At 49.3% G+C, this 24,351-nt stretch overlaps 1 protein-coding gene across 5 annotated transcripts in view; it reads right to left on the reverse strand.

The window, feature by feature from the left end:
* The window catches only part of CRACDL (CRACD like), a 123,411-nt gene that overhangs the window by 7,828 nt on the left and 91,232 nt on the right, over positions 1-24,351 (reverse strand). For 4 of the 5 annotated variants that reach the window (XM_045828584.1, XM_045828583.1, XM_045828585.1 and 1 more), the window contains 4 exons: positions 22,640-22,775; positions 22,120-22,284; positions 15,974-16,201; positions 9,486-11,145 (listed from right to left, as the gene is read on the reverse strand). In XM_045828584.1, coding sequence (XP_045684540.1) covers positions 9,486-11,145; positions 15,974-16,201; positions 22,120-22,284; positions 22,640-22,775 — 2,189 coding nt within the window. The remainder of the gene's footprint in view (positions 1-9,485; positions 11,146-15,973; positions 16,202-22,119; positions 22,285-22,639; positions 22,776-24,351) is intronic. The other variant, XM_045828587.1, reaches the window with a different exon arrangement.

Below are 24,351 nucleotides of genomic sequence, written 5' to 3' on the forward strand. Positions count from 1 at the left end.
CCTCTTTCTTGTCATGAAATGTCTTCCTTGTTTATAAAAGTACTCACACACATTGTACAAACTCAGGGAGCAGATAAATGTGTAAAGAAGGAGAAAAAGTTTTCTATAAGTCAATGACCAGCAGCACCGTGTTAATACTTTGGCACACTCCTTCCAATCTATTTCTGTTACGCTGTTATCTTAAAAACACATTGCAACAGCTCATTCCCAGCCCTTCAAAGCATTCTCCATGGAAGGACAGACCCGACTATGCTCTCTACGATTTCTGATCTGACATGGGTGCATCATCCACACTAGCTGAAGCCAGAGCAGTGCCTCGGTGCTTTGGTGACAGGGCATCTGCCTGTTTCTGTCTTGTTCCCAGGTACTCTACCAGGCCCTGGTTTACACAGAGCTGACGAGGTGTGTGCCAGGCACTAGGGGATCGCTGGGGTGGGGAGGGCCTCACCCACACGGAGCATTTACATCTGACTTCCTGTATAAAAGTTGAGGTTGTTTTTTTTTTTTAAGCAAGTATTGATCTATTGTCAGTTTTGCTTTACAGAGACAGCTCCTGATCAATATATGCTGTCAGTCTGCTGTGGCCCTTCAAGGGTGCTGTCCAGGGCCAGGATGTATGATCTCACCACAGAACCTTGCAGCTTTAGCGCCTGTGCAAGCATTTATCTCAAAGCCATGCTGAGTGTTTTGAGGCTGAGCCAGGGCTTCTCAAAGAGCATGCTCTTGTTTGTAATGATACACGATGGGGCTGTGCTCTGGTTCCACCTCCAGATTAAATTTAGCACTGTTTCTGTCTTTACCAATTCAACAAATATAGTTGGTCCTCAGTGTTTGAAAACTCCGTATTTGGGGGTTTTCCTTCTTGCTAAAATGTATTTGAAACCCCCAAATTGGTCCTTGTGATCCTTCATGGTCCTTTGCAGACATGCGCAAAACAGTAAGGTTATGTACTGATCAGCTGGTAAAAATGCTGTGATCAGAGGCTTGCAGGAACCTCACCCTGTATCTCCCCAGGAACAATGGTTCAACATCTGCTAAATCAGCATTTGCAATGACATTATAGAGCATAGCTACTGCAAATCAAGGAACTAACTGTACTTGATAAGAGCCCACCAGGCACCAGGCCCTGTGGTAGACACTGGTACCACAGAGAGGAAGGATCATGCTAATCTAACACATCTCTCCAATGCACCACACACATGCTTTCCTGCAAGAGGAATTACGAATAGTGGGGTCCATGGTCCATGACCCGTGATGAGTTTCAGACCCACTGGAAGGGGGCATAGGAGGGGCCTCCGGGTACTGGTCTCATTGCTTTTTTGGTTGGTGTGTTCAGTGTGTGAATCATAAGCATGAAAAATCAATGCATGAATCACACCTGTATTTGGATGTGTGGGACTGGTCACATGCAGACATGTTTATTAGGGTGCCCTAAGGGTCAGCTGTATTGACCATAGCTTGACTTCAGGTGCTGTGGCCCAGCCCTCAGAATGTCAAGGCTGGCAGATATCCCAGAGTTCTCCAGACCAGCCCCCACCTCTTGCAGTGGAGACCCAGGAGCCAGCGACAGGCTCAGGGGCCCAAAGCTGTGATTGAGGAGCTGGATTGAAAGTTCATTTGCTCAACCACTACTGTCTGTACAATCAGTACAGCCTCTGAGCAGAAGACAATGACCAAAGTCCATTTGAGTACAAAGTTCGCTGGTCTTCATTACCTGTCAGGTGATATAATGGGAACTTTTAAATATATAGGGATGGAAAGGAACTGTTATTTGAAAATAATTTTGAGCTACAGCAGGCAAAGGAGAAAAAGTAGTGAAACTATTATATTACATGGCCCCCTCTTACAATTCAAAATGTACACAAACAGCCTGTCTTGGATTCCTGGTGGATATCCCAGCTCCAGGGATAGCTGGAGTCCTAGAAGAGCTGTCTCAAGTGGCCATTGGAGAATGTCATGAATTCGAGGGATGGTTGTCATCCACAGACTTGGATTTCCCTTTCTTTAGTACACTTGAGTCCCTCCCCTACTGCTACATGAACGGGGAAATTTCTCCTGACCAGAGAAATGCCAACAGATAAGGTTTATTTGGTCTTGATTTTCAGAGCAGTACCATGTTCACAATGACCCACACAACTCTCTCTGAAATGTAAGGACATAGTCAACCCCCATTTCAGAGACAGGAACACAGTGTCTTCTGAAGTACAGGACCTATTCAGAGCTACATGGCCAACACATAACAAAGGGGCATCGGAACACAGGCTTTTTGATTTCCAGTCTTCACTCACTACATCACAACTTTCCTACACACCATTCGCTCTGCATATCACCCACCGCTGAGTGGTGAACAGTAGTCAGTCAACCTTGGCACTATTGAGATTTTGGGCTGGGTGAGTCTCAGTTGAGGGGCTGCCCTGTGCACTGTGGTGTGTGTGACTACTGCACCAGAAGGGCCTGGCTACAGGGGTCTCCCTGGCTCCTCCCACAGTTTACTCACTGTATGCCTTTGGGCAAGTGCTTCTGCTCTCCCATTTATGAATAGGACTGTTGCTGGACATTAAACTGTGAATCATTTGACATGACACTTGGCATTCAGTAAGTGCTGAATATACTTTAGCTATTGCTGTCATTAGCTACCCATTTACTACCTATGTGTGTGAGTCATAGGTAAATCCACTGCAGACCTTAACCAGGGGAAACTGATGTTGGAGATGGACACGTGGACAAACAGGTGAAAATATTATGGTTCTCTGACACCAAGGACATTTTTGAGAACACCACAAGCCTGACAGAGTCTCAGAAAAATAGTACTTGCTAATGACAGCCCTGAAGCAGAGGATGATCTAACCAGCGCTGTTCAGCAGAACTTCCCGCAATGGTGGGCAGCTGTCTGTGCTGTTGGCTAGTCACATGCCACTTCAAGCTCTGGATACGCAGCCAGTGTGAGAGAGGAACTGGATTTTAAAACTTAATTTAAATTCATTCCTGTTTACATTTAAACTGTAAATGTGTCCTCATCCCAAACCTACTGCATCAGAATCTTCATGTTAACAAGCTCTGTAAGTTTAATAAGTGCTGCCCTGGAACAGGTTTCTCAGTGCCAGATACATGTTAGGCTCACCTGCAGAGCCTTCCAAGTTTCCATCCCGAGAGAGCCTTGAGGGAGAGTCCACAGTGTCCCTTTTCTGACCAATACAAAATGCCTGAGAACGGGGCTGATCAACTCTCCTGGAAACCAGCTGGGCCCCCTGCCTTGCATCTGGACATCCACTCCCAGGGCTGCCATGCTGGTGCCCACACAGTCCTCATCTCTGGCCTCTGCTCTCAGGCTTTCAGTACTCTCTGTCCTCAGCCCTCCTCAGAGGGGCCCCTGTCGGGAGTGCTTGCCCACTTCTATCATGAAGACACTGGCTGCCCTCTTCAAAACCACTTTTCTCCCACTGTGCTAAGCCCTGGGACAACTGTACAGAGGGCCTCAGTTTCCACATGAGGTTCATGGCTACCCTAGACAAAGGGCTGAATGCCCCTGAAGGGGCACCAATGCAGCTGATGGACGGAGGTGGACATTGCTGTTCTATGCCCTAGGAGGTGGGCTGCACCTTGCAGGGACTGACTGCAGGCCCACAGGTTCCAGAAAGAACAGAGCATAGCTCGATCCTGGTCTCTGACAGTCCCCTGCCCAAGGTAGGAACTGGAAGATTTGTAGCAGCTTCCTGATCACCCTCAGGTCCTAGCAGTAACTGTGGTCACTGTAGAACAGCATGTAGCCTCTGGGTTGAGTCAGCATTAAATCTCCTGTCCCCCACGTGCAGGTATCTAAGCTGGGGTGGGGACTATTTTCCCCAGAGCCGTGGGTGGGTCTCAGAAGGAGGGGAGGTGGCAGAGGACAGGCAGGGCTCTCAGTGGGTTTTGTCCTGCCTGGGCCAAGCAGAGTCTGAAACTTCAAGATTCCCCTCCACCACTGTGCTTCTACAGCTGTGACTCAGTGTTCCCCCGGCTCCTGTGCCCTGATGGCCTTTGCCCTCTCCATGAGGCAGGGCTCTGGGAGCACAGGCTGGTTGTGTGGCCTCTGGTGGCGGAGTCCAGCTTTCCAAGAAGTACCAGCGAAGCCTCCCCTCCTTCCCCTGCAGACAGCATGAGGGAGGCTCCCCGGTGCTGCCCCACTGAGCTGGGGCCTCACAGAACTGCAGCTGTGCTCTCAGACTGTTTTGCAAATCCCCTTTCTTCCTCTCCCCTCTCGGGACCCATGTGTGTTCTCAGGGTGGTGGGTGGTGGTTCATGACTCCCCACAAGAGTCTGCACACACACCTTCTACACACTGGGGCCTTCACCAGAACCAATACCAGGAGAATTCCACTCCTACAATACGGTTCTATGCGGCCTGGAAGATGGTATCTTGGTATACCTTAGGAAAATGAGACGACTGTATGAAACTGCATCACATTAAAATGCTTTTGCTGCCCTATTACTAACTTCATTTGACAAAGGAGGAAGTTAAGACTCAGAGGTTAAGAAATACACCGTATCAGAATCTCACAGCACCTGGAAGTGGATTTGGGAGTAAAATTTCTAAACCCAGCCTCTACCATCTCACTACCCAGGCCCCTGCCTTGCTAGCTTCCCTCCCTGTCATTTTACCTGGTCGTAAGAGCACAGCCAAGGGCCACCCACCAAAGGACAGGCGTCCCAGGCACAGACCCTTGGCAGAGAAAACAAACCCTGCTATTTTCAGGGAACTCAAATTCAGGAGCAAGGAGCAGTGTGCTCAGTGATAGCAAGGGTGTGCGCAGCATGCAGAGGGGAGCTGGAGGCAGGGATGGGGCCGGAGATATCGGAGGGAATGAAGTCGTGGCAGTCAAACTCAGGAAGGCAGAACTGTTGATTCTGGCCCAAATGCCTTAGATACCTTACCTCACAGTTTAAATTTTATCCTACATACATCATGAAATAGCGCCGAGAGTTTTTTTAAAAGAGGAAGCTCCACGTTGGACCCATGACTTGGGAAAAAGGCTGAGATGAGAGAGTTGGGGGAGGAGGTGCTGCGAAGTCAGGTTAAAGGTGGTGAAGGCTGACGTGGGGACTGGGCTGGGGAGGACAGACATTTAGTATTAGAATGACCAGGACTTTCTGACCAAGGTGTAAAACATAGCTAACCATCTGCATCCATCAGACTGAAAAACAATTTAAGAGGCGGACAACATTTGGTGCTATCCATCTGTTTAAATGTGAATGATGACTACTGAGATGGGATGGCACCGAAAGAATCTCTGTCCTGCTCAGAGAAGTGTGATCCAGGCCCAGCTTCATGGAGGATCATCTGAAGTTAGTTTTCTGTTAATTTAAAACTGCACATGCTCTGTGAACCAGAAAACCCAATGTTAAGCATCAATCCTAGAGAAACAGTCAGGTGAATACATAGAAATGAAATGGACAGGCACGGTCATCTCTAGTGCCCCGATCTCCCTGCCACCTCCACCAGCCCTTTGTCCACTGGCATGTGCTCTCTGCATTTGGTCCTGGTTTTAAACTGTATCCATGGGAGAGCCGGGGTGGAGTGTGTTCATGCCACCTTGGGCAGAAGTGCAAGTCCCTTTTTATGTCATTGTTTAAGCAGAATTACAAGGCAATTTTTCCTATAATTTTTTGGCTTTTAGTATATCCCATGTTAAAATATTTTTAATGACTCTGAGGTCTCTGGCTTGTGTACCTGGATAGATAGGGGTACTGAGAAGATGGTCTGGGGTGGGGGAGGGGTTGATACACTGAATTATGAATGTTGAGATGTCAAGTCGGGGTCGTCCACAGATGGTTAGGGGCTGGCTGCTGTGGCCGTGAGAGTCAAGGGGAGAGAGGATGTCAGGAAACAGATGGGAATCCGTAATGTGTCATGTCCTGTGAGGGGGGGCAAGGAGACATCTGTGGTTTGAGGAGCACAGCAAAGATGGGGAACGGAGGCCGGAAGGTTGACCACACTTGCTCAGGAAGGGACAGTGAAGGGAAGGATAAGGTAAAAGGAAAGGTAGGTGTGAACAAGGTTGGTTTTCTTTAAGAATTCAAGACATATGAATATACTTTTAGCATGATACCAAAAATATCCATCCCCCTTGTACTCCACTCAAATGAACCTCAATACATTGAAATAACTGTCATTAAGTGACAATCTCTTTGAGTTCATTTCCTCTGGAAAATGTCCCTGCCATCCAAAGACAAGATGGGCATCTAACACTCCCCCATGACATCCAGCTGCCACCTGCCTCCTCGAGGGCCACGTCCCTTGTGCTTTCCCTCTGGGGCGGCACTGTGCTGTGCATGTGCCAGGGGTATGTGACATTTCTGTTGAAAGAACAAACACATGAAGGAGTGAGCCTGAGAATCTAGAAAAAGAGGGTCAGAAACCTGATTGTGTCCCTTTGTCACCTGTCCAGGCTGGATGGAATAGGATGGACCAGAGGCTGAGGCTGGTCATCAAGTGAGGCCCCAGGTGGGGGTGGCAATTTGTCCAGCTACTGTCCAGAGTATCTACCATGTGACCACAACTATGAAGAAAATAAGTTATACACAGGCACATACACAAAAGAAAGACTAGAAGGAAATCCAACAGGGATAACGCCTAGACAGTGGACTACGAGTGATTATTTTTTCTACATACTTTCTGTATTTTGCCATTTTTCTATGAGAGAATCTCTGACTGCTTTGTTCTAATTTTAATCCTGTGCATGGGAAGCTGTAATTTAGACTCTGGGCTGAACTAGCCCAACAGGAGGACGGGCAACATCCTGCACACGTGAACAAGTCTGATAACCCCGGGCCGCTCACCTGGCAGGCACTGACAGGTGTCCTGTGGTAGATGAGCACAAACACGGCACTGGGCTTGCAGTCGCCATGTCAGGATGGCCCTGTGAAGCTCAGGCCACTCGGCAAGCTGGGCTTCTCTGTTTATTGCAACTGCAATTGAGTTCTCCCAGCTGCCTTTGCTGAGGAGTTTTGCAGGCCTTCAAAGAAGGGACATGGAGTGTGGAGGGGAGGAGAAACAGTAAGCAGGAGTGCTGGAGGCATAAAGCAGCTTTAGTCCCTGAGGCAGAACTGTGTACCTGTCTGGGACACCTCAGTACCTGGCTTGATGATTCGTACCCCTGGAAAAGGGATGGGGGATGTGGAAGCTCATTGGGAGCTCTGGGTAAAGTGCCTGCCCCTACAAGATAATAAACAGCAATAATTAGAACTTTCTGGAAAACTGAGCAATACTGTTATTAAACATTCCTGATTTGTATGTTTTATATAAACTAAATTGCCTTCAGCTAACTTGTGAGGGATGAAGATGACAGTAGCAGTAATAATAACGAACTAAACCTCAAGCAGATCCAATGTCTGGGAACGGCATGGAGGCGGCTTTACTGGTGGGGGCCAGCAGCACAGACCCTGGGACCCTGCTCTGGTCTGCCTGAGGCAGCTCTGCCCCTCAAGGTTCTGGGGGACCAGGCAGTAGCCACAGCCTGTCCTAGCACTTGTCCCTTAAATGCCACCTTCCTTGGGAGGGTCAGTTCCCAAAAGATTGTGGGTAATTCTTTCCCTCCTCTTTGCACTGAAATGAAAATCACCCGTGGTGCCTGTAACCTAGATTCTTTCACTCTGGAATTCATCTGAATTAGTTATTTCTGTGGTTCAGAGAATGTTAATACACATAGATGGAAAAGACAATTCTCTTCTATTTAAGCAAGGCTGTTAATAAATAAATACTACATTGCATTTTATAAAAAGCCCAGGGCCTCTAACTGCTGTCCCACCTAGGCATTTGACAGTGAACAGAGCCCAACTCCGACAGCACAGGAAGTTATGAGTGTTGAATGCGCCAAGCACAGCTCTCTGAAGCTTCTTCCCCAGCTCCTACCACAAACACGAGTGTGTTGCTTTTACATTCCACTCATGCATCGTCTGAGGGCCATTTTCAGTCTTGGGTCATGAAGGTGGATGGTGCTGATGTCTGAGTTTCATCTGTACAGAGCAAGTCCCCTCCTTCCTCCCTGTTTCAATCAAAGGCTTTTGAATCACTGCACAACAGCCTCAATAAGCTTGCTGCAAATTGGCAGAGTGGATACTCAGCTATGGGTTGGACATCCCCCAGATCCCTCACTGATTGTCCTAATGTAGTGGCTGCAGCAACATCAAAATATCCTGGTGGAGCCAGGGGTCAGGAGAGGAAGGCCACACGCACTCTTTGGGGGCGTTTTCGTTTTCCTGGCCCTTCTCCCTGGAACTGCCTGCTCCTTGGGTGTCACCTTTGGACCTCGAAGCACTTTGTACACTGCACCCTTACTAACTTCCAAAGAGGGAGACAAAAAAGGTTAGAATGCTTTTGAACCTGTTTTTGGCTTGCTTTGTGTGAGCTATTTTCTTCCTGTGTGTATTCTCATTCTGCTTTCAGGGTGTGGGGCCCTTAGGAGAATAACTTAGGTTCTATTTTCTTTTGTCTTACAATGCAGTGCTTAAGTGGAGTCCTGGACTTAGAATGTCCTAAAAGTTTTGTTGTTTTTTTTTTAAATAAAATTTACCATGAAAAATTACCACCCCCTGCCGCCCCAGGTCCTCATAAAAAATGCACATGATTGCTTTGTGGAGCTCTGTTCTCTGGCACACAGACTCCCACTGATGAGAGAAACAACCAACCAAAGACTCTCCAGCTCCACTGCAAACACCCATTTCCAACAGACTGTCCATTCATCTGAAACACTATAAATAAAAAGTGACAAACGTCAAAGATTTTGAAAAGTCATCAATTTTGTCAGTGCTTGTTTTAGAAGACAGTTGCTTTAGAAGATTCTATCATTCTGCTCTCACCCTAATACCATCTCCCTTTTGGGACAGGAAGTTAACTAATGCCCACCCTCCGAGGGCTCACACTTGACAAAGGCTGTGACTCCAACAGACAGGGTGCTTCCTGTATGACACTAGGCCCTGGGAACCTAATTACTAAACTGGGGAAACACTTCCTTGGGGGTAAAGGTCAGTACACTAAGTGATAAGAGGAGCCAAATGCTCCCTTTACAACCAAGAAGGTTGGTTGTTTGCCAGGCCCTGGCAAAGCCTCCACCAACCACAGCACCTGTTCCCAGATTCTGGGCCTCACTGAGCTCCCGAGGTAAACAGTGGGAGCAGCACGTGAGTGCTCTAAGGAGGGGCCCACCTCCTCTTAGGAAAAAACGCCCTGCAAAATGAGTGTGGGCAATTGCTTGACTTCTCTGAACTTACACAAAATCCTGGCATTTGTTTCCCCTTCTCTAATCTCCACCCCTAAGTCTAATTAAACACATGAGTGGTACCACGAGAAATTTTGACTTTCTCTTCCAATTCTCCTATAACAAGGTTTTCACCCAAGTGTTTACACAGTTGGTGATGTCCAGCAAGCTATTCCCACTAATGTGATTTCCCACTGTCCCACCCTTTCCAAACATGCTCAGGCCAGCCCACCACAGGGTTGGAGCTCTTACCAGCTTCCCGGTGGGGCAACCTTTTCTCCACTGTCCGACCCTCCTTCCTGGGGCCCGGGGGTGGCACGGCCTTCTCCAGCTCTCCGGGGCTGACATCAGGGGACGCAGGCAGGTAGGGGAGGGTAAGGGTCTGCAGAAGTGGCTTCCTAGGCAGGGGTGGCTTGGAGCCCAGCTGCTCGGATGTCCGGGCCTTCCCCTTCCCCTGGTCATTGGGGGACCTGGCCGCCCGAATACTGGGGGCCATCCCCACATGACACTTGTCATCTCTTGAGAGCAGAGTCGGTCCTCCTTTTTCTAGCCTGACCTCAGCACTATACCTCTTGATTCCTTTCACTTCCGGCAAGGACACATCTCTGTGTTTGAAAGACAGAGATGTGGACCGGAGCTTGATGGGGAAAGGGCTTCTGTCCCCACGTGTGAGTGGCTCCTGGGCAGCAGGGCAGGGGTCTCTTGTGACCGGTGTGGTCACCATATCCTGGGACTTCCACCCTAGCCCAGCCTGGCTGGCCACCCTGTTCCCTGAGTCCTGAGAGCCACACTCAGCTGGTGAAGGCAGCTCCTGAGGGTCCAGTTTTTGGTTCTGGCACTCCAGAGGCACCTGGAGGTCATCGAGGGCGGCCTCGCTCCTCCAGGCCAGGCTGCTCCTCAGTAGGGGTAGCCGGATAGTGGAAGGGACAGCAGTGGGGCCCACAGGGCCAGGGTGCCCCAGCCGTCCTCTGTGGCCTGTGCGTGGCCATGCCCGGCCAGAGGACACAGAGAACTTCTTCACGCCCTGCGGCTCACTGCCTCCCCTCCCCATTTTATGCTCCAGTGCCTCCCTTTCAGGCCCTCCCTGTGGGGACTCGGCTTGTTCATCCCCAGGGGGCTCTCTGGGGGTGTCTTCTTTGTCCAGGGCACAGGGGGTGGGCTCCTCTAGAGAGGACTCCGAGGTGGGTGGGGTCGGAGACACGCTGAGGCTCCTGCTTCCCACCAGGGCCTTGTGCTTTAAGCAGCTCTTGGGGGCAGTGGGGCTTGGGGTATGGTCCTCAGAACGTCCTGTCTCTGCTCCCTCAGGACTGGGAGCTGCCAGTGTCAGCTCCACCTCCTTCTGTGTATCATGGTCTGGCCCATCTAGACCAGAAGGGGTCTCCAAGACGATGGTGGGGTTGGTCCCAGGAGGTGTCATGTCTTCTTCAGGGATGTGGGGAGATAATAAACTCTCAGCATCTCCAGAAACACAGACCACCTCATCAGATACATCCTCAGATAGTGGACATGTGCTTTCAAGGGACAGCTCCTCCCTCTGATTTCTGCTGTTGGGACCAGAGTACGGGGAGCCTTCTGGCAGAAGTGGGAACTCCAAGCAAGGAGCTGGGCCTGACACAGGCTCTGTGACCTCTGGGGTAGCTGGGCGGCTGGAGGCATTGTCCCCAGGGGAACTCTCCTCCTCAGCACTGGCACTGAGCGCTGGGCAGTGCTGCAGGCGTGCCCGTCTGGCACGGGCCCCCCCAGGTGGCAGCATGGTGGCGGGTGCCCTGGGCTCAGGGCTTCTATCCAGGACCACATCCTGTGGTCCAGCACTGGGTTTCTCCTCTGAGCTGAGCATGAGTAATGGCTTCTCATCTGATTCCTCCTCCTCGGGGGTGCAGGTCAGGTCGCTCAGGGATTCGGATTGTGCCCGCTAGGAGAGATGAGAGAACAAAGACAGCACCACACACTGATTAGGAAACCTGCGACCATCCCACATTGTTCAAGGCATCATATGGTTTAAAAGCAGTTGTCTCAGAAGCTGGCACCTGAGGGGACACTCACATCCAATTGTCTGTTCCTAATCCCTCCCTTACTGGTCTATTTTGGATTGTTGGCTCACAAGCTCAACTTGCAGCAGGACAGTGGCAGCTATGCCCTCAAAATCAGTGCGGCCCAAGGCTTCCATGGCCAAGTCCCAAAACTAGTGGACAGTGCTCTATAGAGCAAAGCGAAGGAAAGGGGACCACGACCAGGTGGAGATCTGCTGTGTTTTGTGCTTTATACTCATTTCTTCATTTACACCTCAATTCATCCCAGTGAGAAAAGGACTATTACTCCCCGGAGGGCTCAGATGGGTCCACACCTTGGTCAAGGACCAGCTGATGACCCCAGTGGAATGCTGGCGCTCTGCAGCCCTGGGCAACCTCAGAGACGACCTCCACCTCAGTGCTCTCTCCACAGGCCTGCACCCTCACAGCGAGAGCAGACGGTTTGCCTAAAACGTGATTCCCATAATGTCAAACAGGACCAACAGTAAACCGAAGTTTATAGGATAAAGTACACACTTTTCTTTTCAGCTAAATTTAGTCCTACAGTCTCCACTCTTGTTTCCCCAGCTCCCTACTCAGGTCCAGCCAAGCTCCCACTGTGGGGTCTGAGTAACTTGCCCATACCTCCAAGGTACTCTACATTAGCGGTCCCCAACCTTTTTGGCACCAGGGATCGGTTTCGTGGAAGACAATTTTTCCACAGACCCAGGGGTGGGGGATACTCAAGCACATTGCATTCAAGCTCACCTCCTGCCATGTGGCCCGATTCCTAACAAGCCATGGAGCAGTCCTGGTCTGTGCTCCAGGGGTTGGAGACCCGTGCTCTACAGTAACCCCAAAGACTGTCTAAAATGCCACTCCAACAGAGTTTTCCTTGCTTCTTCCTTGAGGCTTATGAATCTCCCTTCTCTCATGAAACCCTAAAACTGTCTTGTGGCATTTTTCTTGGATTTAATCAACTTCCTCCTTACCGTGCACAAAGTCAGTTCCTGCTCTCTCAGGAAGCAAAAGAGATCAAGGGAATCATGAAGCATTCAAAAGCCATACATGAAAATGACCCAAAGGTAGAGGGTGTTGAGACTGATCTTTGTAAAAAGTTCATGACATTGGGCTGGAAAGTTATCCAGGCTGTTGCACAAACACAGCTCTCTCCTTGCCCTTTTAGGAAACACTCCAGGTATGTTTGCAACAGGGTTTTGTGGTTTGTTGACATTAATTTTAACATTTTCCAGCCAGCATCTCCTCACTAGAACTCAGGATAATTGGAATGTTTGAACAATACCTAAGCTACTCTCGCCAAGATGCCCAATCCTGTATTTCTGGGTCTAAAAAGATGTGTAAGGAAATCTACAGGAGAAGTTTCAAAAGCTGCAGCTACAAAGGCATTACTGGCCTTTTGCTGTCACCGGAAATCATTGATGTTGAAACACTTTTTAGGATGTGGGTCACATTTTTTAAAATGCTCAGAACCCATGCTAGGTCAGTACAGAACAGAGGAGCAGGCCCCCCGTGGGCCTACCCCAACTTGAGCCACTGGCAGCTCAGAGGAGGCTCCAGTGGAGGGGCAGGCAGGGAGAAGGCTGGCATGGAATATGGGCTCCAGAGGATGGACTTGGACGCTGAGCAGAGGCTTTGCAGGGAAGAAAGAGGCCTCAACTCAGCTGGACTCTCTGGCTAGGTACAGCAGCAAGGGTGGGTACACCCACTCCCCTTCCACCACCCCCTGTCGCCTCCTCCTCAGGGCCCTTCTGAGAAAGTGGATGTGGAGGACCCATTGCTCAGCCTGCACCGGGATGGAGACTATCCTGGCTGCCTAGTCTAGTCATCAACCTCCTCTCACCAAAAAGAGCCTTGGGGGCAGTATCCACATAATCTCCAAGCAGGATACACTGCTGATGAGCAGTGCTGGGGTGAGGGGAGGTGCCAGTCTCTGTCTGAGACCTGACACTTAAGGCTGGCAGCTCTGCCAGCAATGCAACCTTAATCCAGGTGTGTGACCATGCTGCTTCTGGTAGAATTCCTGATAGTTCCTCTTCCTGGAACTGCCTGGGTTGGGATGAGGGCTCACTGGTGTGGTGACATTAGAAAAATACGTATGGGTTTTCCACCTCTGCGCTGGAGCTGCACACAGGGCCGGTTCCATGCAACATGGTAAAATGCCGAGGTAACAGCCTATGCTTGTCTTTCCTAACCTCTGCTCTGCATGGGGCACACAGATTCAACCAAATGCACACTTGAATGTGCCTTTAAAACTTGAAATAAATATTACAGTCTTGATAGCCAAGGATTATTTTTTTAACTATGCAAGATTGGGTTTTTAAGGTGAGGAAAGCCCTTCTCTCTCCTAGAGCTCCAAGAGAGTCAAAGCCTAGGTGATGTGGAGGATCGTTTGCCCCACTGATAATGGAGCTGGAGATGCCTGGCTAGGCATGGGCGGCTGTTCTGCCCAAATGGAGGAAGGACCTTGAGCAGCAGGAGGAAGAGAATAAAGTAGAGGACTGTGCAGGTGACTGAGTCTGGGGAGGGTGTGGGTGGGTGATAGAAAAAGAAATCCCAACTATTGTGGGGGATCATAAAAGCAGAGGAAACTTGGACCTTACTGTCTAGTGAAGCTCAAAGGGGCTGTGAACCTCCACAGATGTTCCAGGGTCAGGAGGGCAGCAGAGGGGGCAGTGTGGTGGCTTGTCTCTACTTGCAGAGCAGGATGGGAGCATCAGAAAGCACTTTGGTCCCCAAGAGGGACCAGGTTACCAGGAAGGTCCTCATGATCAAAACACTAAGGAGGCCGAATACACTGAGGAACAGAAGCCTCTACCTGAGGACCAAAAAATGACACTGATAACCACTGGCCAGATACCTCTGCCCAGTCAGAAAAATATGAATGCCTCCAAATACTTATCAATGCCGCTTCCTACCAAGATGGGGAGGGAAGAGGGGGAGATATGGAAATGGTGGTTTAAATGCAGGAAAGACTGTGTTTACCCAGACTGAGAAAATCAGACATTTTGTTATTCTAAAAAATGTGGTTCAAGAGCTAAGTCAAATTCAAAAGCAAAGAAAAAGAAGTACAGCTCTTCTTCCCTAAAGGGCAGAAAGAAGGGATGCTGCACTTCCCCCTGAAGTAGGAGCTGGGTCTCCCCCTGCCACTGCATCCTGGCCTGGCTGTGGCTGGGGGAGGTAATATCTGTCAGGTAATAGACATCCTGTGAGAATAAAACCCACACTTGAGGGTCAGAGGGAGCTGGTTTTGTCCCTGCCCTGGCTGCACTCAGCACAAGGACAGGCAGGTCAGAGCTACTGGGCCTTGCCAAATTCCCAGGACTCAGAACCTTTAACTGTAAATGTCCTAGATATGTAAGCATTTGTACACATCCCCTAATCCCCAGCTTGCGTGAGGGCACACTGTCCTGGAGATAACCATAGTTTGTTTCTTTCTCTAGCTTTAGTCTCCTCGAAAGTCAACCTTTTAAAATTCATGCCAAGCCTTCTAGTACACTTCACATGCCCAAAGGAAAACCCACTCTCTCAGGGAGTCCCTGATATCCTGAGCGACGCCATGCCACTGTTTCCAGTGAAGTGCCTGGCCTGTCCTGGGTATGTTATCAACACCCCACAGTCCTGTCTAAAGGGATTATGGGAGAGAATGCTGGTCTGTGAGTATCTCTTTCTCAGCACTGTACGCTCTGTGGCCAGGCTGGCCCACATCCTGCTTCTCGGCTCCTCCAGGACTGAGGCAGTGTAGGCACCACCAGGCAGGGAAGAAGGTACCAGCCCTATGCTAACCAGGAATTCCCTGGTACCATGAGGCCAGAGCACTCCACGAGTGAGTCCCTGGCTCCCACAACTGTGAGCTGACAACTGCCCCAGTCAGCATGCCCAAAGAAGGCTCTGTCCTTACAGGTGCACATTCCTCTGCTACTCAGCAGCTGCCCCTTCTAGTGATTCAGCTTCTTCTTCTGTCATTCACTCACCCATTTGTTTATTTATTCAACAAATATTGACTGGATATCAGCTCTGTGACTAGCCTGGCTCCAGGGGCTGGAAGTAGAGCTGGGACAAGGTCTCAGAGAAGACTGGCAGTAAACAAGTGAGCACACATATTTCCAAAGGTCACATCTGTGTGTGGCAAGTGCTATAAAGGAAGTGAATATGTTGGTGGGAAGCTGGGGCTGCTTTCCACAGGATGGTCAGGTGAGCCTCAGTGGGGAGAGGACTTCTAGCTGAGACCCCAAGGCTGAAAAGGAGTCACCAGGAGAACAGCATCTTGAGCAGGAAATCAGCAGGTTCAAGGCTTAAGGTCCCAGACAGCTTAGAGAGCTCAAGAAGGAGGGAGGAGGCAGAACATGTTGAGTGGGAGAGGATAAGAGGAAGTCTGAAAGGTAGGAAGGGCCTGGGCATGCCAGGCCTAGACTGTGGACTCCACAATGAATGCAGTGGGAAGGCAATGGACCGACAGCACATAGCAGGTTCCTGTTAAGTGTTGTGGAAGGAAGGAAGGAAGGAAGGGAGGGAGGGAGGGAGGGAGGGAGGGAGAAAGGAAAGAAGGAAGGAAGGGTTTATGCAGAGGAGAGACATATCTAATTTATGGTGAAAAGACAAACAACTCCACCTTATGCAGCAGGTATATGGGACCAAGAATGTCACTCAGAGGGGGACTTAACCCAGAGAGGAGAGAGGGGGTGGGAGGGGGTGGGGGAGAAGCACAATTACCGAAGACAGGCGCCTCATTTTGCTTGACCTCTGGTTGCGGGGCTTAACCAGGAGCTTGTGCTTAGCTGCAGAATTGTCTAGGCAGGAGGAGAATTCTGGGGGGTGACTGAAATCAGCCACAGGTGCCACACTGCTGTTCAAGGTCCGGGGAAAGACAGGGACATCAGTCGTGTGCCTGGAGGAGAACTGCTCTGGAGAGGGCGGCCGGGACGAGGAAACCAAAGAGACCTTCACGAGACAAGAAGCAAACAGCAAATATTAATTCTTGATATGAATGGGTACAGCAAACAACACTTCAACTCTCTCCTCTTCTTGTGCCCTGTCTTCCCATGAAAGGACATGTTTCATATTGAGTCTCAACAGGGAGGGTCTGAGGGGAAAGGGCTGGGACATGTGAGTGCTAGGCCATGCTAAGAACCTGTGTCCCAGGCACCCTCAGCGGGATCCCTGCCTTCACCCTCCCACAGCTGCTGGCATCAGTGCCTCAGACAAGAGCTAGCTGCTTTGATGACAAAGACCAGCTCGATTTCTCCAAGGGCAGAGCCAGGCTTGGTCCTATCTCTGGAAGCTGAAAGCATGCCCCAGCGGTGTGACATACAGACTTGGGCGCAGGATGCACCAAGCCCACTACTCAGCAGTCCATCAGTGAAGCTGTGGTCTGTCCATTCTAGAAGGTTTCTGTATATCCTTATGCATTCTCTCGGAGAAATTTGGCTGTAAGTTACCATCTGTTAAGTTACAGTATTTTACTAGTTTACACCACAGAAAAGAGCAACTGACAGCCAAGAACAAAAGTGTTGCCAGGGAGTCTGGCTGTCACATGCAAAAATGACGGCAACACCCTAAGGGCCCTGCCCACTGAACTTGGCAAGCTCCTCCACCAAGTGAGGTCTAAGTGGGTCACTGGCAAAGACATTTGACAGCATAAAGTAACAGAGGGGGCACCCACTGAACACCGTGACAAATTCAGTCCAGGTGATGAGCAAGGTGCAGAGCATCTGGGAGGTGCTGGTTTTAGTTACAACCCTGCCACCTACAAACAAACTTTCTGTTCTAGCATGGTGCTCAATATTCATGTCAAGTTTACATGATTTTTCCAATGTTATTTTCCAACTTTTTTACTGTAGTAAAATACACATAAAATTTAGCATCCTAACCATTTTAAAAAATCCTCACCAAGAATATCTTTTTTTGACTGGAGAGAGAGAGAGGAAGGGCGGGGGATAGAGGGAGGGAAGGGGGAGGCAGAGAGAGAGAGAGAGAGAGAGAGAGAGAGAGAGAGAAACATTGATGTGAGAAACATCAATAGGCTGCCTCCCATATGTGCTCTGACTGGGAATTGAACCCTTAACCTTTTGCTGTACGGTGGGAAGGGTGTGTGGGGGACACTCCAACCAACTGAGCCACCTACCCAGGGGTGGAATCTGAACCATTTTTAGGTGTGTAGTACAGTGGTATTAAATACATTCATATTATTATGCAAGCATCACACTACCCTTCTTCAGAACTTTTCCTCCTGTAAAACTGAAACTCTGTGCCCCTTAAACACTAACTCCCCATTTCCCTTTCCGCCAGCCCTTTGCACCCACAGTTCTACTTTGTTTGCATGAATGTGACCTCTCTCAGTAACTCACAGAAGTGGATTCATACAGTATTTGTCCTTATGAGAAGGGCTTATCTCACTCAGAATAAAGTTCTGGAGGTTCATCCACACTACAGCATGTGTCAGAGTTTCCTCCCTTCGTGTGCACAGGCGCATTTTGTTTGTTTAATCATCTGTTGATGGACACTTGTGTTGCTTCCAAATTTTAGCTATTGTGAATAATGCTACTGTGAACATGAGTGTGCAAATATCTTTCCAAGAACTTGCTTTCCATTTTCTTGGGTATTTATCCAGAAGTTGAACTGCTGAATCATAGTGTCTTGTGGAACCTCCATACTCTTTTCCATGGTGGCTGTAGTTTTATTTTGCCAACACCAGTGTGCTGGCATTCCAATTTGTCAACATTCTCACCGAAACTTTTTTTTATATTAGCCATCATAATGGGTGGGGTGGTGTCAAGTTTACATTTTAACTCAAGCCCATAATTTTATGTATCTCACAATGATTTAGTAAGCCCTCTTGAAAAAAACAGTCTCCTCAGGAAGGAGGCAGAGAACAGCGCCCAGGGGCGTCGGTTCACCTTGCTGACACCTGGAGCCCCATGCCAAGCCTCTGCTAGAGCCTCTGCTAACCCGGGGCTGGTGGGGCAGAAGGAAGACACTGCTGAGAGGCAGGCTCTGATGCAGGGATCACCTTTCAAGGGCACTGCTTTTTCCCTGTTCATGTAAAGGTCCCTTATGTCTTCTAAGGCAAATATGAAGTATATTTCTGTCAGTTGGGAAAAGGCAATTACTAAAATGACAGAAGGGCGTTATAAGTGGACATAATCAGCCCTGACTGGTGCGGCTCAGTTGGTTGGGCATCGTCCTGCAAAGAGAAAGGTCGCCAGTTTGATTCCTGGTCAGGGCACATGTCTGGGCTGTAGGATGAGTCCCCAGTCTGGGCATGGGCAAGAAACAATGGGCCAATGTGTCTCTCTCACATCGATGTTTCTCTCCCTTTCTTCCTCCCTCCCTTACCCTCTCTCTAAAAATAAATGCATAAAATCTTTTTAAAAAATAAATGGACATAATCAATCTTAGTTCTCTTATTTTAGCCACTCAGGCTCTTATGGGACTAAAGCAAGAAAAATTATTTTAAAAATAAACCACAGGACTCCTGGCTGTGACTTCCTTTGTACCTGTGGCTTTGGCTTCCCCTGCTGTAGCTGAGGACTCAGGAAGTTGCCTCAGGAAGATGGAACTGGTGACAGCTTCCCCAGGTTGTCCTTCTTAAAGGTCACAAGTAGAATGGGTCTTTTAAAAATCGTACAGAATCCTTCATTTCTCCCTTTGTTTAGAGGAACAGTACATAGAAACACTTGATAAAACTTTGTTTTGTTTGTTTTGCTGACTGTCTGGAACTCAAGAGAACAGATGAGATGCTTTGCAAATGCAGAATGTTTACTTTTGTTACAAAGGGCCTCTGGTCACCCCTCTATAAACCTAAAGGACAGGCATTCCCCCAGGGTTCTCTCCCCCAGGGTCCCCTGCATTTGCTCTGCCTGGGCAGATGGTCCTGGCACAGCCCACTCTAGCCCCTGTGCTGGGGGCCCTTGGCTAGGAGCTTCACTTCCCCGACACTGTGAGCCATGACCTGTGTCCCAGTACACTCCCTGCACTGGCTGTCACAGTGGGACTTCCTGCTGGGAAGTGAACTCTCTGCTGTGGGGCCTGGAAAGACCAACCCCTTCAGGACCAGGAGCACCATAAGCTTCGACTTTGCTTACTGTGGTGACTACAGGAGGTGGACTGGGGTCCGAGGGGAGGGGGCAGGAAGGCTGACTGGGGTTGTTGTCTGTGTGTGGGCAGCATCTGAGCATTCACACAAGCACCGCTGGCTCCCAGTCAGTCTTCCCTGAAATCCATGCATCTGGATGATACTGGAAGTGGGTGATTTAAATGTCTAACTGTGGCCGTGTGCTGGGGGTCATGGCTCACAGGGCCCTGAGAAAACGACCTGGGTTTGAGAGACTTTTTGGGGAGTGACTATGGGTGACAACTGCTTTACAATGTTTGTCCTCAAAAAGAGGGCTCAGCCATTGATGGGGGCTGAGATCAGTGTGCACAGGAGCAGCCACCCACTTGAAGTAGGGGTGCTGGGGCTGGCCTTTGCTTGTGAGGAGAGGGCAGGTTCTGACCTACCTGATCTCTTCTGATTCTCTCCTAAACCCTCTGAGGATGGATTCCTAGAGGTGGCAGAACCTGCCCAGGGTGTTGCATAGCAATGGGTGTGTCTCCTACTGTTGCCACCAGACCCTCCACTGACCTGCCCTCATCTCCTGGAGCAGACTCGACAGTTTGCTGTGCTCTATCCCAGGTTCTGTACTTAATAGCAGGACACCTGGAACATGACTAGTTAGATCTAATTTTACTTTAAACATCACCAAATTGTTTCATCAGTTGCCACATCATATAGTAATACAATTTTTAAAAAATTCGATGTTATTTCCTGAAAAGCTCATTCTGCCAAGAAATATCACCTTGGCAGTGACATGAAATATGGTTACTAAAGACGTTTTTTCACAATAATCTTCATTAAGTTTCTCCATCCAGCATGTAAGCCTCTGTGAGGTGTTGCAGCAGGAAAAAAATTAAGCAGCCTGCAATCCCATCCTTTGAGACATAGGTGCCATCATATCAAATACTGTGTAATACACAAACACACCCTAAAGCATGTACTGTTTCCCCCTCTCGATCGGCACTCTCTGCACTAAGAACTTTCAGGGCATAAAATATGAACATTGTATCTTCAAAACCATGATGATAAAGATTATCTTTTTTTTTAAGTCTTAAAGGCTCAGATTTTGGTTTCCTATGAAGCTAGTGGATTGTTCCTATGAAGCTAGTGGATTGTTCAACCTGATAAAATCCCAGGATGTTTTTTGGGAAAGAACAGAACCACCACGGGAGGGATGCTGAGAAGGATGAAGTCAGCCCTGCCCAGCATGAGTGGTTCTCTCTCAGCTAATTGTGGAGTTTGCACATCATGGCCCTTTGTGGGTTTGGAGCTGGCTCATCCTTACTGAACAGAGTTAGAGACAACCTGTTCACTGTACTGCCTGTCCCTTCTAAACACAGAGAACAATGATGCTGTGAGCACCAGACAATGATTGTGATGGAATGGGGGGGCGGGGGCGAATCGGTCAGTAAAGGCTCATGAGAGACATCTCCCCCATAATGTGGCCCTGAAACACACAAGGTCACATGTGGTCCTGAGTGTCCACAACTGAGGGTGCACACCTGAGGGTGCAAAGATGTCTCTGTCACATGATAACTACAACATAAGCAGCCACAAGCCTGTAAACTTCTCCAGTATTTTAAGGTGTTAAGGAGTATGCTGTTGGCTTGAAGGCCAAGAAATGGGGCAAACCACCTCCTGTCCTCTCCCCCCTCCTCCCTGAAATGAGACAGAAGTTGTGGGTAGCGCACTGTCCTCAGACCCTGCTTGTGGAGAAAGCAGGGACAGGCCCCCTACCTAGAGAAGAATTCTCAGGAGCATTCTGCAGCTTGTTCTAGAGCTTGTTTACACACAGGCACACCACAGCCCTTCCTGTACCTGTCATCAGTGACCCTCTGGGCACCCACAAGTGCACACAAATGAGGAGATATTCTTTCCCCTGCCTTTGCAGTAGGGCTTCCAGATGTCCAGGCTGAAGTGACTGCTGACCGTATTTCAGAGCAGCACAGAATCTGCAAGATGCTGAGTCGCAATGAAACTCCCGAGACCTCCCTGTGAACGGCCCTCCACCAGGGCAGGAGTGTGGCTATAAAAAAGGGATCCTGGCCTTCATTTGTTTTCCAAGCATCAGCATGCATAACTCTAACTGTCCAGCCCTCAGCAAGCTTGTCTGCAAGGGAAAAATTATCATTTATGTACAAATATATGGTATGGGCTGAAAATGGAGGCACCATGAACTTTGTTGTTTGCACATTAATAAGAGTTCAATTCCCCCTCATGGATTCTCATGGGGAGGGTGGTGTCCAGGATGAGTTTCCCCTGCCCTGTGGAGGCCATAAATACCTCTCCTGCCTGTCCTGTTTACCAGAACCAAGCCTCATATTCTTAGCCCTGACCTAACAAGTTCTCATTGTCCTTCACTCAGGCATGAAGGCCTGGGTTTAGTCAAATATGCCTACCACTCCCTTCACCCTCCAGCCAAGCCTCATGACAACAGAGAACAGACACAAAGGTTGCTTCGTTCTTTGAGAGGAGATGCTGTCTGGTCATCTGCTCAGACAGGAAAAACAAGGCAAGGAGTCGATTGTATCAGACCTCTAACCATCAAAAAGAATGTCACCAAACCCCTATCTCCTAACAAGACCTGAATTTCTGCTCAAAGAACGAAAATAAATACTAACTGTGGGCTCCAGTGACCTGGCTGGAATGCCTCCTGCTGCATCATGCCCAGCCTCCCCTCATGGGAGTCACGCAGTGGCCACCGGGCACCCAGCTGCCCTCTGTGGTGGGGGAGGACAGACGCATGGGGTGCAGGCTGACTTGCCTTTATGGTTGTGCTGGGACCGATGTCGTGTAGCAGGGACATCTCTGGGGGGCTCCTGGGCAGCCCATCGTCCTCAGAACTCATGCCGGCATCATCTCCCCGCTTGGCAGGAAGGCTCCCTGGAGGAGGTGGCAGCCCCACTTTCACGTTACACTGTATTTTTAGCTGGATCGGAATAAAGGACATTGGCTTTTGTTTTCATCAGTGGCTTTTATCAACAAAGCCTCCTGCCCCAATTCATCCATTCAGGAGATATTTTCAACGCCTTTATCTGGGCTCAGAGGACTGAACTGAACGAGTATCTGCCACCAGTTCTTTGGCTGTCATCTGAAAAATGAGTAGTTGTAACTTGGAACGGGTCAAGATCTAGTTGTGACAAACTTGGCATGTCTTAGGGAAATTGTGATGTGCACACAGTTATACTTTAAAATATATCAAATAAACCAAGCAGGAATAATTTTAAAACATCTCAACTCATGTTTGAATACATACCCAATGACAGGGCCAAGAAAAAGTTTACCTGCAGAGCCTTAATCCGGTCACACACGTTTTCTTGGGAGAACACCCTCACAGGCCGAGGCGGGTCCTGTCCCGACTCAGGAATGAAAATACTGTCATGTGAGAGGGCACGGCTGCCCAGCGCGCCCCTGGACTCCCTAGGAGAAAGAGACATTGTGAAATTCTGCTCACTGTCCCCTCACCTGGGATCCCCAGGAGGAAGAGCAGGCATGTGGGTCGGCAGAACCAGCCTATGTTGCATTTATTTTTTATTTGTTCCAAATTTTGGTTTATCCCCACCCTGTCAAATACCACAGTCAACTGTTAGAAGCATTGCAGAGATAGGAATTTTCCTAACGTATCTGAAGTCTGTGTGAATTCTTTTTATTAATAGAAATACCAAGGTCTGGCGAGGTGTGAGGTCTGAGACAGGGGCCTCGGCTGGCTGGCCGGCTGGCTGGGCTGTTGGGAGGGTGAGGTCATTCCTGTGGGCACACACACACAGCACCTCGGCGGGCCAGAGGCCGTGCTTGCCCAGCAAGTCAAGGGCCTGCCTGACAGAGGCCCCCTCACAGGGCCCCAGCACACATCCACGGCGAAGTGTGAAATGAGAACTACACATCTGCAAAGCTATGCCCTTGTGACGTTACCTGACATGATCCAAGCAACCCAACCTGTGTGCCTAGGTCCTGGGGTGTAGATGGCAGTGCCTCTGTCATCATCAGCCCAGCCCCATCCCCAGCCTCTTTCCCAGCTGAAGGCTCCAATTTGCACCCGAATGCACAGGACATTGACAAAATGTTCTAAGAGGATGTGGGAGTTAGTGGTAGGATTTTCCTAGCAGCAGTGGCTGCCTGAACAATAGGTGGAAGGAGGTGATTAAGACCCGATGATGAAAGAAGGAAAGCCTGCCCCCAGCCCCCAGAGACCATCTTGTAGACCATGGCCCTCCACGCCACCCTGCCCCTGACATCCTGTCCTCTGTGAGGTATTAGGGACTCGTAGGTGTGGCCCTGCTCTACTACAAGTCTAATTGTATTGGTTAGTGATGCTCTCTAACTACTTTATAGCCAGCAATAGTGAATTTGCAAGTGGGGAACCCATGGCCCCCAGAAGGGCATGTCCTTACATTTCTGGGAGGGAATCAGGCCAAGTGAAAGCACCGGGCAGCCCCCCCGCCCACCAATGGCAGCTTTTGTCACAAGGATCACAGGCACAGTTGTTTCCCTAGAAGGTAGGCAGCCCCTGGCCACACCCTTGGGAAACCATGAACACTGCCCAACCACCTCCACTCTGGGTAGAGCTGGGGGTTGAGAGAGCATGAAAAGGCCTCTGCAAAGGTCCAGTGGCAGAAACACAAGGCCATTAATGACAGCAACATTTATGGAAGCAACCCAAGCGTTCCTCAGGAGATGAACATGACATTGTGGAGACTGCAGCTGACCAGTGGGTGAGGAGGATCTCTGTAAACTGCATTCGGGCAGTGCCGGACTACACTAAGTGAGAAATAAAAAGTAGGGTGCAGAACAGCATTCACGGTCTGTTAGCTTGGAGTGGGGAAGGGGGGGGTGAATATATACAAACAAATGCAAACCTACGTGTGTATCTGATTATATTTTTAAAAATAAAAAGATAAGTAATGAATAAAAATGATTTCCTTTGGGGGAAGGACAGAGCAAGATGGGGAGACAGGGTGCCCTGGTACCTCCAGTTATGATTTTACCTTTGAAACTA

This window comes from Phyllostomus hastatus, unplaced genomic scaffold, assembly GCF_019186645.2.
Source record: "Phyllostomus hastatus isolate PE091 unplaced genomic scaffold, TTU_PhHast_1.1 phas_scaffold_78, whole genome shotgun sequence".
Lineage (NCBI taxonomy): Eukaryota > Metazoa > Chordata > Mammalia > Chiroptera > Phyllostomidae > Phyllostomus > Phyllostomus hastatus.